This window comes from Hippopotamus amphibius, chromosome 12 (assembly GCF_030028045.1).
Source record: "Hippopotamus amphibius kiboko isolate mHipAmp2 chromosome 12, mHipAmp2.hap2, whole genome shotgun sequence".
NCBI classification, from domain to species: Eukaryota; Metazoa; Chordata; class Mammalia; order Artiodactyla; family Hippopotamidae; genus Hippopotamus; species Hippopotamus amphibius.
In genome coordinates this window covers 96231696-96256242 of record NC_080197.1, presented here as the reverse complement: position 1 = coordinate 96256242, position 24547 = coordinate 96231696, and the positions used below count along the sequence as shown (strand labels likewise).

The 24547-nt window shown below is 34.7% G+C and overlaps 1 protein-coding gene across 2 annotated transcripts in view; it reads right to left on the bottom strand.

Annotated features, from left to right (window-relative positions):
* The window catches only part of SLC2A13 (solute carrier family 2 member 13), a 409059-nt gene that overhangs the window by 318241 nt on the left and 66271 nt on the right, over positions 1–24547 (bottom strand). For both annotated transcript variants that reach the window (XM_057701928.1, XM_057701929.1), the window contains exon 2: positions 17020–17179. In XM_057701928.1, the coding sequence (XP_057557911.1) occupies positions 17020–17179 (160 nt within the window). The remainder of the gene's footprint in view (positions 1–17019; positions 17180–24547) is intronic.

Below are 24547 nucleotides of genomic sequence, written 5' to 3'. Positions count from 1 at the left end.
AGCTGTTCAAAAGAATTAAAATACCTTAACTCATTTATCTCTGCAACAATCCTATGAGGTAGGTACCATTATTATTTCTATTTTAAAGACAAAGAAATGAAGCACAAAGAAGATACAGAACTAGCATGCGGTGGAACTAGAGTTACACCCCAGGCTCTCTATAATAAATGTTTATTGTAAGTCAAGCTATTATAAATGTTTAAGGATTACTTGATAATAATTCTGCAGAACTGATAAAAGGGGGCATAAATTTAACTTAGTCTCTTGTTTAAAGACGTTTAAGGATCGCTTTAGAAGTCTGTTCACACATCTCTGTGAAATACAGTAAAGCCCTGCGGCAATAACCATGCAAAGGGCTGCTGGGTGCTGTCCCCTCCAATCTTGCTTGTCACAGCACAGCACCTGGCACCAAGGAACCCACTGCGCTGGGGAACTGCAGACTGGGTTTAACAACACTGACCTAGTGCTAGTGGCAAATGGAATATCCTATGATCCTTTCAACACCAGAGTGTTTCTATGAAAACAGTTCACTGTTAGTTAAAAGAAAATGTCATTTGTAAGGGTAAACTTGTACTGCTCACTTTGAACACTGTGCCAAATTGAATTTTGATTTCATTTTTCTTTAACATACACAGGTAAACTTCTCATATAGGAAAAATTTGGATCATAAGACAATAGATAATTTAAAAGATGATTGAGAGCAAGAAATTTTGACTTGACATTTGATCCTTTTAAAATGTTTTATGTGACAGATGTGATAGATCTAAAGTTGCTTTTTTCTACCTTTTGTTTTCCAATGTCTGCCTCCCAGAGGCCGCCCCAAAAGGAACTGTGCTGGAGTGAGGTGTTGTATCCTGCATCACATTCTACTTCTCTTCTCCCCTCTATTCTTTTTCCTCCTTAAATTCTCAAATGATGGGAAAAGGTTGCCAATTCCTTGCAATGTAAGAGCTATATGATTTATGGATTTAATTGTAAGTCAAGCTATAACAGAAAGACTATCATAGCTAAGGGAATTGTATTACAGAATATTATACTTAAAACAAATTATATAAAATTAGTTTTATGGCTCCTGAGGTGCTGAATTCTACTAAAGGAAGACATTTTCACTCTGAGAAGCACAGTAAAGATTTTTTGGACACTGCAGTCATTTAGCCAATTATCCTAATAGGCCATGAGAGCATTAAGGTGCAGTTCAATAATCACTTCCTTACCTGCCTCTAGACCTCATGTTGTTAAAAGTATACACTTTTAAACCAAATCCTCAAGTTACATTTTTTCCAATCATAGAGAATATTGATATTTTTCAAAACACTAAGATGAGCTCAGTCACAATCTCTGAAACTGTCTTGGGTACGGGGAGGGTTTTTAGCAATATTCTCTAATAATATCTAATACTGTCCTGAAAAAAATCAAATGACAAATCTGTATTTGTTATTCCAATAGTTTTACCTCCATCCTCTATCTTCCAGCTTGCATTCTGTTTACATCTATTTGCTATTAATTTAGAAATCAAGAAAGTGTTAGCCCATTCTAAGAGCACAAACAAATTAGAGGACTACTGTATCATATATACTAAGATGCTATGCTTTATTCTTTAAAACTCTACAGTTTCAAATTGGCATTCTTTCATATATAACTATGAAATAAACTGTAAACCTTTTTTCCTGAAACACTTCATTGAAAATAGAAAGGGTTAGCAGTTAGAATCAGTAAATTCTTTGAATGTGTTACTTTTTGAAGATTTACTGTTTGCTTAGAAAGCTAAGGCTGAACTTGTCATCTAAGATGTTATCCAGCTGACATCTGAATGTGAGTTAAGTGCCAAACTCTAAGACAATCATTGAGAAATTGAGCATCATGAAAGAACTTAACCAGAGACAGAGCAGTACTGTATAAATCTGAAAACATCTCCCCAAGCGGCAACTTTCCAATGATATCTATTATTATACACTATTTAGGGTAGTAAGAGTTTCCCCTTAAAAAGGCATAATCCAATCCCTTCAAACCATATCCAAGAACACTGTCCTTCAGCTTTATACCAAGAGCTACCCAAGAGTCCTATGGATTTTGAGTTTTTTCATAAACTTTAAGTAATTATCACATGAGTAATGTATTTACTCTGAGATCCCTATCCTTGGATTTACAAAAGAAACAGCCACCTTTAAATACCAATAATTAAATAATTACTCAATAGTCACCAAACATAAATTGTGATTTACATACGTTCCTACTTAATGCAAAAAATTTAAATGCAAGAAGATAACACTGAATTTAACTACCTTCTATAGTTACAACTTACTTGATAACATATTTTAAAATTTTTGTTCATCACTCACAAATTCCTTTCAATAGATAAGAAATTAAAATAAGAAAATACTGCCTAAAAAAGGCTACAAATGAACATATCTACAAAACCAAAATAGAGTTACAGGTGTAGAAAATAAACTTATGCTTACCCGGGGGTAAGAGGTGAAGAGGGATAAATTGGTAGATTGGGATTGACACATAACACTACTATATATAAAGCAGATAACTAATAAGGACTTACTGTATAGCACAGGGAACTCTAATCAATACTCTGTAATGGCCTATATGGCAAAAGAATCTAAAAAAGAGTGGATATGTGTATAACAGATTCACTTTGCTGTACATCTGAAACTAATACATTATAAATGAATTATACCCCAATAAAAAAAAATTTTTTTAAAAAGGAAATACTGCCTAATTGAGACCTCAGGCTAATAAGTTAATTTTCCTCTGCCATTAAGGGCCATATAGAATATCAGTATCAAGTGTATCAATGGCTGATACACTTGAAAATCTTATGGCAGCTAGAGAGCAAACAGGAGACACACACCTGGGGGTACATAATTTTTAAAAAAATCAGTGTTCCAAGTTGGATTCTTCTAAGTAAAAAGGGGATGTGATACATCACCAGCAAATGAGCAATTTTTGCATTACCTAGTAAATAAGCCTATGTAAACTGTTAAAAAAAAATCACAGCCCTAGATGTAAACATATATATATATATATACACACACATATATATAAGCCAAAGAAAATATTAACTCTATCTACACAGGGGAAAACCTCTCAAAGAAATATGGTATCAGTACATAAGGCAAGTGGCTTATGTATGTGGTTATTTAGTGTTGTGGTCATAGTAGAAGCAGCAAGATATACTTGCTTTGATAAAATAAGCTTAGATTCTACTTAAATAAATGAACATGGTATTTGCAGAGATATTACACAGTATTAAACAACATGGCAAAATGCATTGACTTGTACAAAATTCACAGTATTAGTGCTGAAAATAATGCACACACAATCATACCTATGTACACACCCTCTTTTTTCAAACTCTGCATATCTTCCATACACAAAGCTCTAAGTTTGCGATTTTGGAGATACAGAAATGATTAAGAGATAGTCCCCTGCTTTAAGGAGCTTGTACCTAGTAATCGTGGAACGATATAGGATTATGTAATTGCTATAATTGAGACTGGCACAGTGTAAGAGTAAGGAGAAAAGTTATTTCAACATAGGATATTATAAAAAGTGTCATGGCAGAAACAACATTTAAATTATCACTGACTATTGCAGACAAGGAACATAATGGAGAGAGCCAACATAAGGTTCAAATTAACTTTTTTTACGTAAAATTTTCCTACAATAAAATGAGATCCAAGGTGTACCATTCTGTGAATTTGTGTATATATCCTTGTAACTACCATCCCAATCAAGAAACATAACATTTCCATCATCCCAGAAAGTTCCCTCATACCCTACCCCCCTTCCAGTCAATCCCCATTGCTTTAGACAATCCCTGATCGAATTTCTGTCCCCATAGATAATTTTGCATGTTGATGAACTTCATATGGAACCACAGAGACCATACTCTTTTGTGTCTAGCTTCTTTCAATCATGTTTTTGAGATACATCCATTCTTTCTAATCCACTGATCCATTTATCAATCCTTACCAGTCTGTCATTGATTACTTTAGCTTTATAGTAAGTCTTCAAATCAGACAGTGAATCATCCAACTTGTTATTCAAGATGGTTTTGGCAATTCTAGGTCCTTTATTTTTCTGTAAAAATTTTAGAATCAACTTGTCCATTTCAATGAATCTGAATGAATGTAAGTGGTGATAGTGGACACCTTTGTCTTGAATTACATCATAAGAGAAAGCATTCAGGCTTTCCCCATTAAGTATAAAGTTGGCTGCAGGTTTGTTTGTAGATGTCTTTTATTGAATTCAAGAAGTGCTCTTCCATTCTAGTGTGCAGAAAGGTTTTATCATAAATAAATGTCATTCTGTCAAATGTTTTCCTGCATATGTCGAGATTGATCATTTAGATTTTCCTCCTTTAAATAACTTCAACATGATGACTTGTACAAATTAATTTTCGTATGATAAACAACCTCACTTTTCTGGGAAAACTATCTTGGTCAGTTTATATAAAAGGGTTACTATTCTTTCATATATTATTGGGTTTGATTTTACTCATATTTTAAAGATTCTTTCAATCTGTGTCTAGAATTTTCTTCGATTGTAACAACTTAAGCCACTTTCAGAACCACCAAGCCATGAATTCGATCCACTGTCTTTCCAAGTGAATGGGAATCTCCTTTAATACCAAAGGTACAGCCTATCCAGGCCACTGCTGGTCTTTAACAGTCTCAGAAGGACAGAAACAAAATTATGTAAAGTATCTTCAGTGCCAATTTCAAAGGAGCCTAATATCTAACATAAAATTTATTGGAGTCTGTTATGATATACTTTAATATTTAACATGTACTTATAATTATTGAGACTCTAATATGTCACTACTGAATGTACTTAAAAAGCTGGATAATTAAATGATGCATGACTAATTTCAGAAGAAAAAAAAAAGCCACAATATTAGTTATGCTGGCCTTAAAGTCCAGCTGGGAAGTATTCCTTTTACCTCTATTTTCTTAAAGTTATGTTTAAGCTTGGAGCTATTTCTTCCTTAAATGTTTATAGAAATCACCAGTGAAACCATCTGGGCCTGGAGTTACCTTTGCAGGTAGGTTACTAGTAATGACTCAACTTAGTAAATATAGGAATATTCAGATTTTTCCATTTTACCTTGTGTTGGTTTTTAGTAAAGTTGTGATTTTCAAGCAATATGCCCATTCCATCTAATTTGTTGACTTTCCTGGCACAAAGTTGTTCAAAGTATTCCCTATCATCATTATGTCCATAGAAATGATGTGCTTTTACTCTTGATATTGATAATTTGTGCTTTATCTTTTTAAATCAGTCACAATCAGTTTACCAATTATATTAATTCCAAAGAACAAACATTGTTTATTTTTTCTATTGTTTGTCTGCTTTGTATTCCATTGTCTTCTATCTTTATTATTTAATGCCTTTTGTTTTATTTGGTTTTAATATGCTCATATTTTTCTAGCTTAACATGAAACAGATCATTCGACTTCTCTAATAAAATCACTTTAGCTATATATTATGCTCTAAGCACAGCTGAAGCTGCGTTCTACAAATTTTGATATATTTTATTTTCTTTGAACTCAAAACTGTTCTCTAATTTTCCTTCTGACATCTCCTTAGATCCATGAGTTATTTAGAACACGCTGCTTTAATGTCCAAATATTTGAAGCTTTTGTGGCTATTTTATTGATGTCTAATTCAATTCTGCCGTGGTTAAAGGACATATTCTTTGAGTCATTTATTTAATTTATTAACATTTATTTTATGATTCAGGATATGGTGAATTTTACAGAATGTCTGATGTGAATTTGAAAAAGAATGTGTACACTGCAGCTGTTGGGTGTAGCCGTCCATAAATGTCAATTAAGGCCAGGCAATTAAGAGTGTTTTCCAGTTTTTTTACAAACTTATTTTTTGTCTAGTTGTCCTATTAGTTGCTAACAAAAGAGTTAAAAATTCTCCAAATATGGGCCTGAATTTGTCTATTTCTTTCTTGAGTTATGTAATTTTTAAACTGTGATAAAATATACAAAACAAAATCCCCATTTTAATCATATTTAACTGTATAGCTCTGTAGCATTAAGTACATTCACAATGTCGTATGACCACAACCTACTAATTTTTGTTTATGCATTTAAGTAAACTATACATTCTTTATCATTTTTAATTCTGATGAATTGACTCATTATGTAATGTCCCTCTTCATCTCTAGTAACCCCACTTGCCTTTTTTTTCTTCCTTTCTTTCTTTTTATTTTGTGTATATCATTCTTTTTTTTAAGAACTTTTATTGAGATACCACTGACATATAATAAACTGCATATATTTAGAGTGTACAATTTGACATTTTTTTTCTTATTAGTAATGTATATATGGCAATCCCAATCTCCCAATTCACCCCACCCCCACCCTGCTTTCCCCACTTGGTGTCCATATGTTTGTTCACTACATCTGTCTCCTATTTCTGCCTTGCAAACCGGTTGATCTGTATCATTTTTCTATATTCCGCATATATGTGTTAATAAATGATATTTGTTTTTCTCTTTCTGACTCACTTCACTCTGTATGACAGTCTCTAGGTCCATCCATGTCTCTACAAATGTCCCAATTTCGTTCCTTTTTACAGCTGAGTAATATTCCATTGTATATATGTACCACATCTTCTTTATCCATTCATCCACTTGTCTTAAAGTCTATGATTATTAATATAGCCATGCAAGTTTTTCTTATACTTCCTGTTTACACAGTCTATCTTTTGCCATCCTTTCACTTTTAACCTGTCTATGGCATTTTACTTAAAGTGTATCTCTTTTTATACAACATAAATCTGTATCATGCTTTTTGTACACAATGATAATTCTTTACATTTAATGCAACTATTGAATAATTGGATTTTAAGTCTACCACTTTGTTATTTGCTTTCTATTTGTCCCATCTGCTATTTATTCTTTTCTTGCCTTTGTTCAGATTACCCAAATATTTTAAGTATTTCATTTTAATTTTTATAATGGTTTCTTAGCTGTATCTTTTTGTAATCTACTTTAGTGGTTTTTCTAGGGATAAAACATGTCTTAGCTTATCAGTCTACCTAGAGATAATATTATAACTCTTCATAAATATGTATAATTCCATTTACTGATTCCAATTTTTTTGCTATTGTCATCATATATTTTGTAACTTACATACATTATAAACTGCGCAATAAATTTAAATGTAAACAGTCATACATCTTTCAAAAACTTAAGAGAAGAAAAAAACAAAGTCCTTTATATTTGGCCTCTTATGACAGCCACTACTCTTCCTCCCTACTGCGGATGAGCTTTCAACTCGTGTCATTTCCCTTCAGTCTGAAAATTTTCCTTAGCATTTCTTATATTGCAGGAGGTCTAGTGGTGACAAACTGTCCTAATTTTAGATTATTTGAAAACATTTTTATAAGCATAATCTTGGGGTTTGTCCATATTGACCAATTTTTCTTTCAATCATGGGTCACATTTTCTGTTTATTCACATGTCTAATAATTTTTAATGTGTTTTGAGTATTGTGGATAAACTCTGGAGACTCTAGATTTTGTTCTCTTCTGAAGAACACTGACTTTTTTATTAGGCACCTTATATCTGTGGAAGCTTGGTTTTACACTTGGTTAGTGTAAATCTGTTTCCAGTTTTGGCTTGGTCTTAAGGGAAATTCCTTAATCATGCAACAAGTCTACTCCTAAGGCTGGTGCTTCTAGGATTTCAATGGAAAGCTCAAGCTGTGGGCCCCTCTAAACTGGCAGGTTTCAAATCCCAAATATGTCCTTCCTCCCATGGGCAGGAAATAAAATCTCTCTCATCTTTCACCATCTTCTAACTAATGCTTTGTGCAGGCTCCATGGACTCTCCCCTGTAATAGTCACAGTTCAGGGATCTATAAAACATCTGTAGCAAATTAGTATTCAGATTTGGGGGCTTCCTCCTCTATGGGTCATTCTTTCTTTCTTTTTGTTTGTTTGTTTTGCTTTGTTTTCTTTAAGAATTTTTACTGACATACAACTGACATACACTAAACTGCATATATCCAAAGTGTTCAATTGGATATTTTTTTTCTTATTAGTAATGTATATATGGCAATCCCAATCTCCCAATTCATCCCACCCCAACCCCCCTCACTTTCCCCACTTGGTGTCCATATGTTTGTTCTCCACATCTGTGTCTCTATTTCTGCCTTGCAAACCGGTTGATTTGCACCATTTTTCTATAGTCCGCATATGTGTTAATATACGATATTTGTTTTTCTCTTTCTGACTTACTTCACTCTGTACGACAGTCTCTAGGTCCATCCATGTCTCTACAAATGTCTCTATGGGTCATTCTTTTCCTGGATTTTCCCCCTCAAATTTCAGCTGCTCTGGCCATCCCAAACTCTAGCCACTAATACCACAAGCCAATAAAACTGCAGTTTCCTGCTTAAATTCTCACTGCCCAGCATCGTGAACTGATGGCTGCCCTCAGAGAAAAAGTCATAGGTGTAGATCTCACGTTCCCTTCAAGGATCAAATCCCCCTTCAGTTCCTTGGTGCTGGAACTCTCCAATGTTCTAAACAGGTGTTTTTTGTTGTTGTTGTTGTTGTTGTTTTATTCTGCTACGACATAATGGTTATCGTCAGGGAAGGTTAGTCTTAGGCAAAGCCATCTCATTAGCAAACTATATTAACTTCTTACCTGGAAAATTCAGATAGTTGAACATGGGGGTGATTTTTATTGCCAGCTTTAGGCAGGACAGAGACCTAACCTAAGATTTTTCTGGAGATAACAGCAAACAATTCCTAGGAACATTTAAGAGTTTATAAGTATGTTCACAGCTACTAGCTCATTTGATCCCCACAATAACACTGTACAATTGCTGAGGCACTGGCTAAACGGATATTAGTGCTTAAATAAAGCAATTCATGTGCTGTTGAAGCAAGTCTCAAATCTCTTCTTTCCACTATACTATGATACCTTCATGATAAACAGTCATATATCTTGTGTCTTAATTCTGTCAATAATAAAACTACAAATATCTTCGGTATTAAGACATTTACTTGTAAACAGGCTGTTAACCAAATCCACCTATCTTAAAATGGCCAGTGTCATAAATTATAAAGGTACTTACCCCAGCATAAATGTGTTTAGAAATATCACCCTCTTTTAAATGATTCTGAAAATCATCTTACTGGCATGGTTCTGAAACTGTAAAATATTATGGGGGAGGGAGGCTCATAAATTTTTTCATCTAAAGTAATGTTGATTTTTTAAAATTATTTTCTAAAATAGTAAATAAACAAACCTGAACTCAATGTTCTGTTAAAGAGAGTGCAGTGGATTTAAAGTTCTATTCAGATTTGTTAAAGACTAGCCTTCCCACTTCACTCTCAAACTCCCAAATAGTAATCATGGCCCTCCCGTAGCCACTCTAAACTTCTCACCATTCCCCAAAATATGACTGGCTCTTTCACACTATAGGGCCTTTGAAAATTATATTTCACCTAGAGTTTCCCTTTCCTTCATTCTATCTCGAACTCTTTTATGTTTAAAAAACTCAGATCAAATATCGTTCCATTTGTGAAGCTGAGTTATTTATTCCCCCTGAGAACTCCCATAACACTACTGTTTACTCAACATGCTAAGGACGTCTCTCCTTTATTAGTCTGTGAAGTGCTTGATTGTTTAAGGGCAGGTACATTTCTTTCAATCTCTAATACCAAGTACAACAGGAGTATGTAGTAGTGCCAAAAATTTTTTTCAAATGACTGATTTCCATACTAACTGATGTCTCCAAGAGTACCTCACATCAATATTCTGGCAGTAGCCTCACAACAGGTTCCCTGAACACATCCAAGAGCCAAGAGTTCCAATAAATTCTGGACATCACTGTCATATTAATCATTGACTCACACTACAGCATGACCTGCTTAAAAAGTAATAGCTTCCCTCTGCCTGTAGATAAAATTCCAAAACTTCCAGCCTAGAATTCACAGACCTCTACAATCTGGCTCCAATCTACCATATACATCATCACTTCAGTTTCAAGCCCCCTGATCCTGCCCTCATCCATCCTACACTCTGCCTCTGTTTTCACCTTGGTCCACATGAATTCTGCCAATTCTTCAAAGCTCAGCACAGGTCTCACATGGTCTATGAATTAGCCTGGTGATACTCCAGAAAAATATCTAATACAGATATAATGAGCACTAATACTTTGTGCTTTTCATTCAACACCTATATTACCTCAAATTTCCCTTCTTCAGCAGGAAAAAGAAAAAGAAAACAAAAGGTCATGTGAATGATGAAACATGCAAAAATGCCCAGAATACTCTGTAAATGGTTGTATATAGTCTAGTGAGGTGCAATAAGAAAACTGTAATTTAAAAAGTTAAATCTGAGACTTAGTAAAAGTCAATATAAAAGAGAAGAATTTAGCCCTTCTATAGATATACCATTACCTTTAATATAAATCACATGATTTATGTAATTATAAATAGAAGTACACTCATTAGAATATCAGCATTATCCAAGAGAGAACAAAGAATGCTCTGGGGCCCAGAGACGTATATTATTTTGAGGGATGTTAATTTTCATAGGCTCAGAAGCCAGCTTTCTTTCTCTGATTTTTATGCTCGATAAGAAATACGATTAATAATTTAGTTTTTCAGCTATCTGCAAAGATATCTATTCCCCACCACAAATTAATGAATTGGTATTTTGGTTTACAATCAATATCTTTTTACTTTCATTAAGAGCCTCTTCACTGGAGCCCAGTCCATTTCGGCTTAGTTCAATAAACATTTATTGAGCATTTACTATGTTTCAGACCCTTTCCTTCACCTAAAAATGAGTACAAGGTCAACAACATTAAAAAAAGCTCCAACGTGAATTAAAAGAAACAGACAAAATAAGCAACTGGTTCAAAATAACAGTGAGTATAAAACTGAAGCCACGGACAAAGCATTATGAAAAGACAAAGGGACAAAGACAGTTTCACATGATATACGAGCAAGGATTTAAAGGAGGAATAAGAATTGAACCACTAAAGCAGGGCAGGGTAGAAAGACATCATAAGGAAAGTGAGCAGAAGGAAAAAAACAAACAAGAAAAAGCAAGATGCAACTGGTATATAGGATTTATAGGCATAAACCTATGTTGTATAAAGAAGGAAGGAAGGAGGTTATAATGAATTGAAAAATCTAGGAAAGCAGGCATGGATTTGATGATGAAAGACACTACAAGCCACAAGGAAGAGACTGCTTTTTTCTTCCTGTAGGAAATGGGGAATCTTCGAAGCATTTTAGCAGTGGCATGTCCAGATAAGTGTTTTAAACTGATCATGTTACTATCTGTTTATAGAGTGCAAAGCTTTAACTCAGCAATTAAAAAAAGAAAACCTTTCTTTGCCTGAGGTGTAGTGAGTAACTCTCACTATATTCAATAAGCACAATTTAAAAATATTAGCACAGAAAAGAGCAAACAGTGATAAAACTTCATATCATTAGTGTTAACTACCAAAATAACTGTCACCTTTATAAGCACCATAAATAATATATTAGGTAAAAATAAAATCTTAAAATTATTAGTCATCAGGGAGATGCAAATCAAAATCACAACAAGATGCCATTTCATACCCACTGAGATGACTACAGTTGAAAAAGAGAGATAATAAATGTTTACTAGAACATGGAAAAACTGGAATTCCTATTGCTAAATGGCACTGTGAAATAGTGTAGCTACTTTTGGAGAACAGTCTTACAGTTCCTCCAAAGGTAAACATAGCTACCGTATGACCTGGCAATTCTACTCCAAGGTACACACCCAAGAGAACTGAAAATATATGTCCACCCTGAAACTTGTACACAGATGCTCATGGCAGCATTATTTTTAACAGCCAAAAAAGTGGAAACCACTCAAATGTCCATCAACAGATGAATGGCTAAACAAAATGTGATATATCCATATTACTTGTCAATAAAAAGAAATGAGGTACTGACACATGCTACAGCATGGATGAACCTTAAAAACATGCTAAGTGAAAGAAGCCAGTCACAATGGACCACATATTGATATATGAAATACCCAGAAAAGGCAACTTTATAAGGAAAAAGAAGTAGATTAATGGTTGCCTGGAGCTGGGAGGAGCTGGGAAGTTGGGTGATGACAGCTATGGGGTACAAGTTTTTTTTCAGGGTGATAAAAATGTTCAAAATTTACACGGGGATATGTGTATAAAAACAGATGATTGAACTTGGTGTACCCCCCCAAAAATAAAAAAGAAATTAAAAAAAATAAGCTCAAAATTTGATTGTGGTGATGACTGCACAACTCTGTAAATATACTGAAAGCCACTAAATCGTACATTTTAAATGGGTGAATTGAATGGTGTATGAATTATATTTCAATAAAGTTATTTTTAAAAATGTAATTTTTATTGATATTTTCAAAATCCTTATTTCGCCTTTCCTCATAGAGCCCAATGATACTCTTTCCAGTATAGAATGTATTATGACACTAGAGTGCTAGAAAAGTATCAGCAGTCTATCTTCTACTGGCAATTTTTTCTAGAAAAGCTTATCTTTCAATAGTTCAGCAGAAAACAATTTATTTCTACAACATCCAAACAATAAGAGAACAGGAGCTTTGACCCATCTGGCACAAAATGTGATTTAGTCTTTCAACAACATCAAAATCTAAGAAGTTTTTCTGACAGTTTCATCTGCTATCTATCTTAATCTGATCACTATCGTAAAAATTATCAGTAACCATATTTTAGATTATAAACTCTTAGAAGCAGAATGAGGAAAAAGGTGGTTAGATTTCAAGTAAAAAGAACTGGCTCTAATCTATGCCATGAAATAACCATATGGTCTCACACAAATATTTAACTTCTCTGAGCATTTATTTAAACCTACAAATTGGGAATAATACTAGTCCCACCAGCCTCCCAATGTTTTGGTGAGGATCAAATGATATTCACTAACAGACTCTAAAACTGTTCATCAGTATAAAGTGAAGCAGTAAATCTGAGACACTAGGTACATAGTATGGCAACAAACGTTAGTAACTTAGAGTTTTCAGAGCTATAAAGGTCAAAAAGGCAAATGAAAAGGAAACAAAATGTTAAAATATTCAAACTCTTGGAAGGTAGGAAACATTTTACTTTATGATACATGAACATATGAGTATGAGAAATAAATTTTATATGAAACCTCTAGACCCACATTTTCCATAGAATTTTTGGAAAATATGGCCACAAAATGGTGAATTATCTATTGTTATAATCATGAAAAAGTTATAATTGCTGATAATTCTAATGTTGATGCTTAGGTAACACTCCAATTTTCACTTGCTTGTAACCACACTCCTATGAGTCTAGGAGTAAGATCAGGTAAACACACGGCTAAGGATGCTGAAAAATAGAAGAAAAGAGTACACAGAAAATTCACCTGTAAGAAAAAAAGTAGACATATTTGCACGTATACACAAGTAAATGTGTATTCGTGCAAAACGCAAGTGGATTCAAAGTGATCTGATATGTTAATGCACTGGTCTGAATACTAGCCCAAGTTTGTTTTCGATCCTCTTATTTTATTTTTTCACCCCTGGGTTCTCCAGTATTATGGGAAAAATCCACTCAGGTGTGCTATTTCACTTTACTGCAAATATATGTCTCCAACATCAGCTGGGATCTCATGATTATTTGGAAAATTATCTTATAGTAATAGTAAATAATAACGCAATTCATCATTTATTATTGGCCATGTGCCAAACACTGTGCTGAGTATTTTAGATACAATAATTAATTCAGATCCCACAATAGCCTTATGAGATAAGTATTTTTGGTCCCATTTTTTACAATGATAAAAGTGAAGCTCAGGGGAACTAAGTAACCCGTCCAAAGTTTGTAGCTAATTACTCATAGAAAATAGATTTAAATCAAGCTCTTTCACTATGTCACCCTGTTCAAAAGTGTTCTAATGCCTAACCTAAGGCTTCCACTTCCACACAGGGAGACCATATTCATAAATTATTTTCCACTGTATCTTCCTTTCTTTCCTAACCCATTACTGAGAATAGGTATCTAAATTGCTATATTTAAGTGGTGTTGGGAAAACTGGACAGCCACAAGCAAAAGAATGAATCTTACATCATACACAAAAATTAACTCAAAATGGATTAAAGACTTGAACTTAAGACCTGAAATCATAACACTTCTAGAAGAAAGCAAAGGCAGTAAATTCCTTAACGTAGGTCTTGGAGATGAATTTTGAATCTGAGAACAAAAGTAAAAGCAACAAAGGCAAAAATAAAAAAGTGGGACTACACCACACTAAAAAGCTTTTGCACAACAAAGGAAACCATCAACAAAATGAAAAGGCAACTTACTGAAAGGGAGAAAATATTTGTAAATCATATATCTAATAAAGGGTTAATATACAAAATATATAAAGATTTCATATAAACTCAACAGCAAAAAAGCAAACAATCTGATTAAAAAATGAGCAAAGCATCTGAATAGACATTTTTTCCAAAGAAGGCATTCAGATGGCCAACAGGTACATGAAAAGATGGTCAACATCACTAATCATTAAGAAAATGCAAATCAAAACCACAATGAGCTATCACCTCACACCTGTTAGGATGGCTATCATCAAAAAGACAAGAGAGGGCTTCCTTGGTGGTGCAGTGGTTAAGAATCTGCCTGCCAATGCAGGGGACACAGGTTCAAGCCCTGGTCTGGGAAGATCCCACATGCTGCAGAGCAACGAAACCTGTACACCACAACTACTGAGCCTGTGCTCTAGAGCCTGCAAGTCGCAACTATTGAGCTGCGTACCACAACTACTGAAGCCTGTGTGCCTAGAGCCCATGCTCCGCAACAAGAGAAGCCACCGCAATGAGAAGCCTGTGCACCACAGCGAAGAGTAGCCTCCACTCACAGCAACTAGAGAAAGCCCGCGCGCAGCAACAAAGACCTGACACAGCCAATAAATAAATAAATTAAAAAAAAAAAAAAAAGACGAGACAACAACTGTTGGTGAGGATGTGGAGAAAAGGAAACGCTTGTGTATTGTTCGTGGGAATGTAAACTGGTACAGCCACTGTGGAAAACACTCTGGAGGTTCCTCAAAAAATTAAAAATAGAACTACTATAAGATCCAGCAATTCTAATTCCGAGTATTTACCTGAAGAAAATGAAAACACTAACTCAAATATATATATATATATATATCTATATATGTATACATCCCCATGTTCACTGCAGCATTACTTACAATAGCCAAGATTTGAAAACAATCTAATTGTTCAGCATTGATGAATAAGTTGATTTTTTAAAAATGTGGTATTTATACACACAACGGACTATTATTCACTCATAAAAAAAGAATGAAATCTTGCCATGTGCAACAACACAGATGAACCTTGAGGGCATTATGCTAGATGAAATAAGTGAGACAGATAAAGATACTATATGAGCTTTCTTGTATGTCGAATCTAAGCAATAAAACAAAATAAAAAAGCAAACAAAAGCCCAAGCTCATATATACAGAGAACAGATTGGAGGTTTCCAGAGTAGCAGTGGGGGATGGGAGAGATGGGTAAACTTTGTTTTTAGTTTAAATAAGTTACTTAATTTTTTAAATTAATAAAATAAATACAGAAATAAAAATAAATTGGTATACTTGGATTAAAAACATGACATGTACTTTATATGTTTTCATTTAAAGGCAGATTTTTAATAAAAGCAGATATATATTTACATATTGTTTACATTAGTAAAATTCTTTAGTAAAATGTAAATAGATGATTTAGATCGTCTTAAAAACTATGTGGGGCTGAAAGATTAATTGACTTCCATTGAGCTTCCACGAAAAATTCAAAATATCAGGTTATGCTAGGTATCATCTCCTTCTTTCTAGTCTCCAACAGAGTGGAAAAGAAAGATGAAGTTCTTGCCTCTCGAATTTTTCAGTAATCTCTCACTTTATCAGAGATTCATTCCTTCAGGGGTAGAAAGTGGTTTAGCAACATCTGCAGACACAGCTAATGCTTTAAAGAACTGTGTCCTCTCTTTAATGGTCCTGACAAACATAGGCCCTAACTGGCTTCACTGAGTTTTCTCATATGACCTTTAACAAAATGTCATCAGTCCTTATTGTGCTGCTTACATATATAAGTTTAATTCCCTATACCCACATAGCAGCAAACCCTTTTTCTTTAGCTGTTAAGAATTAACTTCAATACTTGAAGCACCACGTTAACATGCACTAGAATCTGTCTTGTCGAATATTTTATCTCCAGCACTTATACAGAGTATAGGGAAATTTTATTAAAATTTAAAACCCTGGAAGGGTTACATGAATCTGTTGTTTTGAATACCATGAAGTGTTTCAAAATCCAGAGCCCATTTTATCTTTAAGCTTTAACATAAGATTAGTTTGTTTTATAATATGCAGTTTGAAAATATTTTAAAGCCATTTTAGAAACATTTTTTTCATCTCTTTTGATTCAAAGCCAAATAATGATCATAAATAATTTGTGCATTTTAAGTTTTACATATATAACATATGTTTATATAGCTATATCTGTAGCTTTAAAGACTAAGCTTTCTTTCATTCAGGTTAGAATGTAGCTTCCTAAATCCAAAAAGGATATTAGTTATATCTGCAGTTCATAAACAGCTTGTCAATCAGTGATGCAACTCAAAAAGTCCATGCACATTTATTGCTGCACTCATTTTTAGACAAATATTACACACAGTGTGAGAAATGTCACCTCAATGCTATAAAACCCTCTAAATATCAATTCTTAATGGTAGGTTCCTTGCCTATCATTAAAATAAATATCAGCTTCTTGTCCACTTTCAATTTTGCTGAATGCCATTAACAGCTTATAAATATACCTTATAAATTAGCTATAATGATTCAAAATACCCAGTTATATTTTTCCTATCATTTCTCAATTTTCTTCCATCCCCCTAAAGTCATAATTTATTTGAAAATTAAATGTAAGAACTATTTACAGACCTCCATCCATCTTTCTGGAGATAACTGAAGGCTCCATCAACAACACTTGCAAAGAACTGCCCTCCCGTGATGAAAAGGGTATTAATGGTGACTAATCGACCTCTTAAATTGGGGGGTGAGACCTCAGCAATGTACACTGGCACCGTCATAGAAGCAATGCCTGTAAAGAAACAATACAAAGTAAACATTAGACATTTATTCAAGATTTCTGTTGCCACAGATATTAAGACAGATTAAGACATACACACACATATATGGGCTTACTTTTCTACTTTAAATAAAGGTTTATCATATATTTAAAGATTTTGTTTATAAGTAGTGACTACTGCAGGTAAGTAAAGACACGTGAGATACTAATCTCTGAGTATCATTTTTCATATTATCACTTGAGAGCCTACAAATGAAAGTACTCCTAGAGATCTCAGATAACTTTAGAATGCATGTAACTATGCTTTAAAATTTTGAAGACTAAAAATAGGAAAATGCTCTCTAGATAGAATTATTGAAATATTGTTAGTCTGTATGGAAATGTAATCAGACAATGGTGAGAATAAAAAATTATCCTCAAATACATATTAACTATTCAAAGTCATCTTTTCCAGTAGACACACCAAAACTCTTAATTGTTTTACTAATTAGATGTCCATACATTAAATCACCTTACTCAACTGGATAGATGTACATTTCAGAAACAGCTTACAATGGACAGCACTTTGGGAATTTACAGTCTTCAAAAACAGATGATCTTAACCATAAAATAGATGGTTTTGTGGATAATGTGTATTTGATTATATCTGCTTTAAACATTTTTCTATATAAAATTAATACAGTATAATCTATGGTAGCAATTCTCAAACTTCACTGATCACTAGAATCACTTGTGTGGCTTTTTTAAAAAATAAAGATGCATTCACCTCACCCATCCCAAACCTACTAAGTAGAAAACTACAAAGGTGAGAGATGAGCCTGTCTTTTAAAAATCCTCCAGGTGATCCTGATATTCACCATGTATTTAAAAAACTACAGTTCTATGGTATACAACTCTGAGCCAATACTAAATTATCTCCTAAAAGAAAATCTTGGTCCTGCTGGTCATATCTAGCTCACTTCCCAGTGGCACTTCCATTTTCCAGATATGTCTGGTTATTTAACATAAATCTAACAACTAATCAATACTTAGCAAAAGCATAGTGAAAAAAATGAAGCAGGATTATCTAAAATAATTTAATGCTTTACATCTGTAAATACTAGAAGTCGATCCCCAGATTAAGCCAGAACATCAATGGGGTGCATAACAGACACATGTAGAACTGTTTTTAATGAGTTGATCTTTATGATTCCAAAAAATAGCCTGCTGCTATTGAAGGTAGCAGCACTAAGAAACCTGTTGCTGTGTTTTCTGTACAAGGGATGAAAAGGTGCTATTTACCACATTCTAACAGCAAGAGAAATTTCTCTCTAGTCTAAGTAGCTGCACTAGTTTTGCTTCTCAATAACTGATTTGTGTTTGTTTACAGGCACTATAAATCAAGTAGCCATCTTTTATCTCCCTTTTTACGTAGGAAGTCAGAGAGGCTCACCTCTACCAAGTGTTCTGGACTTCATGGTATTTACTCTGTGAATTAAATTCTTTCCTGATGCCATAATCATCTCCAATTTCATCTATTTTAAATATTTTTTGCTATATATTTATTTGCTTTGTTCAAAGATAGAACAAATAAACAGATCAAGAAGATTTATTGAATAGTACATATATCTACTTCTGGAACATTCACTGTTTTGTTGTAAAACTACTGGTAAGTATTTATTGAGTTTGCACACAGGTCAGACCATTAAGTCTCAGAACTATATATTCTGTATTTTCCACCAATATTATTTGCTACTGTAGTTCTTGTCAATATATGATGATGGTGAAAAGAATCATATGATTTTATGTTTCATAAAATAATAAGCATATGTTAGTAGACAAAGTATGAACAGTCTTTATAATTAAATCACCACCTAAACTGCTGAAAGTTTCCATCTGACTGTTAATCAGTTTAATAGCACAGACTACTCTAAATTGACTTTCATCTAACTTGGAAAGAGGAAACAATTGCTGCAAATGTTGACTTGTTAATTGTATATTCTTTTCAGTTATTTTATGATTAGAACATCTCAATAAACTTTCAAAATCAGACAATAGTAATTGTTTAGATTTCTTTTTCTGCTTTGGTCTGGCTGTAATTCAGTTGCTCTCTTTAGCCAGAGATCTTTATTCAGCTACCTAGCAGGGGACTTGAGCATGGGAAATCAGGACTGTGGTTTTAGACAGCGCACACTTTTCACAAAGCCCTTAGATTTTAACTTGATAGCAAATGCAGAGATGTCCTCGGGACCTTATAAATGCTGATTATTAAAAATAAACACCAGAACATTAAAAAGTAACCAGTAATGGCAAATGGAAAAGACTAAAAAACTATAAAAAGACTCACTGGATTCAGAGTTGGAAAGAAGCCTAAAAGATCCGTCCGAGTGCTCACAGTGACTTAATGCTGTTACAATTGCCTACATTCTATTAGATATTTCACATGGACTGATTATTTTATTTAATCCTCAGAACATCCCTATAAAGGACATATAATTATCCCCATTTTACAGAGAAGGACCTTACCCCAGGTCATACGAGCAAATAAAAGAACCACAATCTGAATCAGACAGAGATTCCAGAACTCAAGTTTGAAAGCACTAGACTATAGTGACTGTCTCACAGAGGAGGGCGTAGGCTCTGGAAACAGTGGGTTTAAATTCCAGCCTTGCCACTTCCCAGCTGGTTAAGTCTGGACAACTTATTGAACCTTTCTGGGTCTCTAGTTCATTTATAAATGGGAAGAATAAAAGTAACAGCTTCATTGGAGTTAAGATGATTCAGCAAGTTAGTAGAGTGAGTGAACTTAAAATGATGCCTGGCTTACAGAAAATACTCATGTCAGCAGTTATTTCTATTATTATCATACCTCTACTTATGAGTATGTCAACTTTTTAAATTCAGTTTGACCTCGTTAGCTGCTGGGATTATCAGGATGAGTATAAGTAAACAGAAATAGCGCCCCTGCTATAAAGGAAGCCACATACAGCCCTACTCACAAAAACATGCAATCAAATAAATAATTTCAAAATACCACGTTAAGGGACACAGTGCAGCACACTGGGTTCTATTTTGAGGTGCTGACACTGATTAGGTGGTAGCTAAGAAGGACTGGGAAGACAATTCTACAGAGGAGAGCAGGAGCTTGAAAAATATGAAATCCCATTTTCTGAGGGGTAAATAGAATGTGAAGCAGAATATGCATGGAAATGAGAGGCAGACAAAGCCCAAATCACGGAAGAAGTATCCTTTAATCTGCACCTGTTCAATGAATACTTGGCTGGTCAACTGTGCTAACCATAGGGGGCGAAGTGCTGTAGGAGAGAGACACACCCTCTGTCTTCATGGAGCTTAGGATCTACTGGGCAAAATGTGTGGGAACAAGTAATTAGATTTCAAGAGCAATGGGTCTCATCAACGGGAAGTGTGGGGAACAAGAGTCTATAGCAAAGGAACTGGGCCCAGCCTGAGGAGTCAGAGGAACCTTGAATGAGGACGTTGCGGGATGGGAGTGAAGGGTAAGGAAGGTGAAAGATACTTTAGACAACCAGACCAACTTAGACAAAGGCCCTGAGGAAGAAAGAGACGCATCTGGTGGAGGAGGGGACTATTTTTAGAGACATAAGCAGAGACCAGCCAGAGTATAGAGAATCTTAGAGGTCATATTAAGCGTTTCGTACTCAGAAGCCTTTGAACAGCGTAAAGGAGGAAAAGGCATGATCAGATTCATGTTTTTAAAGGATCATTCTGGTTTGAGTATGGAAAATGGACTGCAGGGGAACAAGGGGTTCAGTGGCAGCAGTAGATATGCAGTAAAATGGAGACACTCTAGAAGCATATATTCAGTATTTGGGCTGAAGAGAATGTGAATGGAACTGTGAGGGAGAGGAAGTATTCGAAGATGACATTTAGCTGTCCAGAATAAGCAAGTAGGAGCCTGAAGGATACTTTGTATGGAGATAAGGATATTAGAGGAGACTTGTGTGGAAGATAATAAGGTCAAGTTTCAGACAGGCTGAGTCAGAGGTGCTCCATGAAATATAAAAGTAGAGAACAAGTAGAACACTCCCTAAGTGTGCTGGGAATATAGATTGTTTACATGTAAATACTCCCAGCCACCTCTTTTCTCCTAGCCAAACAAGAGCCGTTGCCAAACTAACTAACCTTTCCTTCCTCTCTCATCCTCGAGGGAGAATTCGGTCTTTGCCAGCCTAGTTCTTGGGCTGTCATCATGCTAGGCAGAAAAGGATAGACAAGAAAACACGGACCAAAGATCTGGTTTGTGAGAAGTTCAAATGAAAAAAAGACTGCAGGGGGTTGTGAGAGTCTCAGGGTCAATGTGGAAAAACGGGAGCCCATAACACAGGGACTGACTGAAGTTGGACTGGCGGCGGGAGTGGATAAAACATTTTTTGAAATATTGCTGAATTATAACCTCCATGCTATTATATTCTTCGAGACTCAAGTAAGGAGTAGTATTACTATTTAATTACTTTCAGTTGCTGGACTATATTTCTTTAAACGCAGTTCCAAACTGAGACTGGGCCCAGTGGAGTTTGGGGGTTATACAAATACCTGGAGGTCAAAAGACGGTTCTGTGTGGATGGTACATATAACTGAAACCATGGGAAAGGATAAGATTTCCCAGAAATAGAACACGAGAAGAACGCCTAGAACTGAGTCCTGAAAAATTCCAATATTTAAGGAGGAAGAAAGAAAAGAAGTGACCAGCAAGCATCTACCTTACCCTAGAATACTATGTTATTTTCAACAATCTTTTAATGTTACCGTTTTGTATTTCACCTAAGATCATCCCTTCGATAGGCAGGCTGGACAGGTATCATTCACTATCCCCTTAGGAAAGGTAAAGAACCTCAGCCTCAGAGACAGACAATAAGAGGTTTCCAGAAAGTCGCATAGCAAGTTAGCATCAAAGTGAATCTCATAGCCTCAGGTCTCCTCATCTTTGTAACGTGTCACTGGAAGATGGACTAACGTGCCTCTGTTTTGAATGTGACCCTTTGGAAATTTCTCAGGAACATTTTATTTTTGGCCCTATTACCTTAGCGAGCACACATGAACTTCCAGGGGCAGAAGAGCCTGATCTCTTCCCTGCTCCTACTACCTGCTATGTGACTTACTGCCAGCAAGAGTCATGTTAAAGAGCTCAGGTGAATTAGTAAGAAAAATGAGAATTGAATGGGGTTAAGTGTATAATTTCAAGGTAGACAAGTTCAAAGTCTCCTTTCATAAAACTTCTTTATGAAAATGGAGAACTATAAAGGAATGCCGACGATCAGGAAGAGCAGTAGGCTCCCTGTTCACTACTCATATTTGTCCAGTGTGCATATGCAAAGCACAGGCCCTGTTAACTCACTCTGCTGTCAATAAAACAACCCAGGCAAGCCATAATTTGTGGATTTCTAAACACGATGCCTACTCTAGAAAAATCTTGAAGATTAAGGCTATGTCATGCCAAAATCTTCCTTCCACTTTGGGGAAACAACAAAGCTCACTATTCTTATGAAGGACAGTTAAGTAATATTGTATGAGATCCCGCGAATTAAGAACTAAGTGCTTCATAAATGATTGCAATTAATGATATTTAAAGTTTAGGAATGTTCTATAAAGAGCTTTTGATTTCTGCCCTATTCCAATCACTAATCAAATAAAATAAATATCTCATAAAGAAAGAACAAATTCTTAATTATCCACACTAAGCTCATGAATGAAATTAACATAAAGAATGTAGTGGTACAGGTTCTTGGTAATAGCTTATTAGAGTAAATAAAACCACAGAAACCTGTGTTGGTATTGTTTCTGAGTATTTTTTAAAAGTTTGATTTCTAACAAAATAAAAAGTTCTACATCAATGAAAACTCATTATCATGGCCTCAAAACTGCATCTCAGGTACTGCAGTGCAACCCAGTTCACACATTCTCATACTGCCAAGCTGATTCACCACAAATGGCACAAAATGCTCCTGAGCTCAAAAGTTGGCTTTCAAAAACTGCTGGAAGCCCTTTTAAAGCCCTGAGTCAGAAGTATAAATAATTTCATAACCAAATAGCATTAGAAAATCCTGTTGCGATGGGTAAATACCCATGAATCACAGCAGCCTCTCAGCATGATAAGCCAGGTAGCAACTAATTAGCATCTTAGAAGCACATGAAGCTACCTTTTAATAATAATGTTTCTTGAACAAGAACGATTATGATGTCCTAATTTCATTTTGTAAATTACTGCTCTATCATCTCTAAAGAAAAAAGTTTAATAAAAAGAATCTGTCTAAACAAACAGTATCCCTCACTGTAGTTGTCTCAGTTTGGCTATCCTGCCCAAGACTGGTATGTCTGCATTCTTCCAAATAATCAAGTACCTACATTTACCAGGTTATTAACACCTTAGAATTCAGTTTTTGTTTTTGTTTCTTTCCTGAATAATACTGCTTAAGACATAAAAACTGCTGGACAACTTCAAAAAGCAATAAACCCCAAAGTAATGAAAACATATACAACACAAAGTGCCTATAATAGAAGAGCCAGGTTATGAGAACAATTCTATCTTTGGGGATAACTAGCAGAGTTTGTGTTCTACAGTGTTAAAAAACTCCTAACAAGGCATTACAAACATATCATCATCATTTCAATTCAGTAAGGTCTCTCATAGCATAAATGGCCTCTTCCTTTTTTATTACTTGAGAATATTCTATTGATCTGCCAATATCCTTTTTTACTGGTAACACCTCCGTAGAGCCTTATCACACTGTTTTTCAAAGCAGGACTACAAGCCCTTTAATGTAATGTTCATATCTCATGTAATTTCTGAACTATAATTCATCCAAGTGTCAAGCACAGACCTGGACTTGATGGTTGTTGCTTAGTAAAATAGGACACAAAACCATATCCTTTTTAGTGTTAACAGATTGGTTTTATACTAAATATGTTATTCATTAGGGAAAATTTGGAAACTACAAGTAAGAAGTAATTAAAAATCCCCTCTAATCACACCTCCCATAGATAACCACTATTAAAATTTGGTTATAACTTGCAGTATTTTTTCCATAAGTCTTAAAAGGTAGCTTTAACTTATTATATTGCAAAATCTTCATTCTAACTATTCTTTCCCATTAAAGGGTCTCAAACTTCCTATGTAAGTTAAGCAGGTACCATAAATACAGAAGCTGACTGAGCATAAGATATAAGGTATACAGCTGCTTACGTAACAACTAAGGTACAATACACTCTGTACACCAAAGAAAACTGCCAAACAAAACACATTCCTACCTAGTCATATACAACAATCTTGATGCTAGTTTAGCACCCTTATGGTACAAAATCATTTTAAGTAAAAATATAACATTCCAGCATTCAGATAAGGAGAAAAAAGAAGTGTTCTTG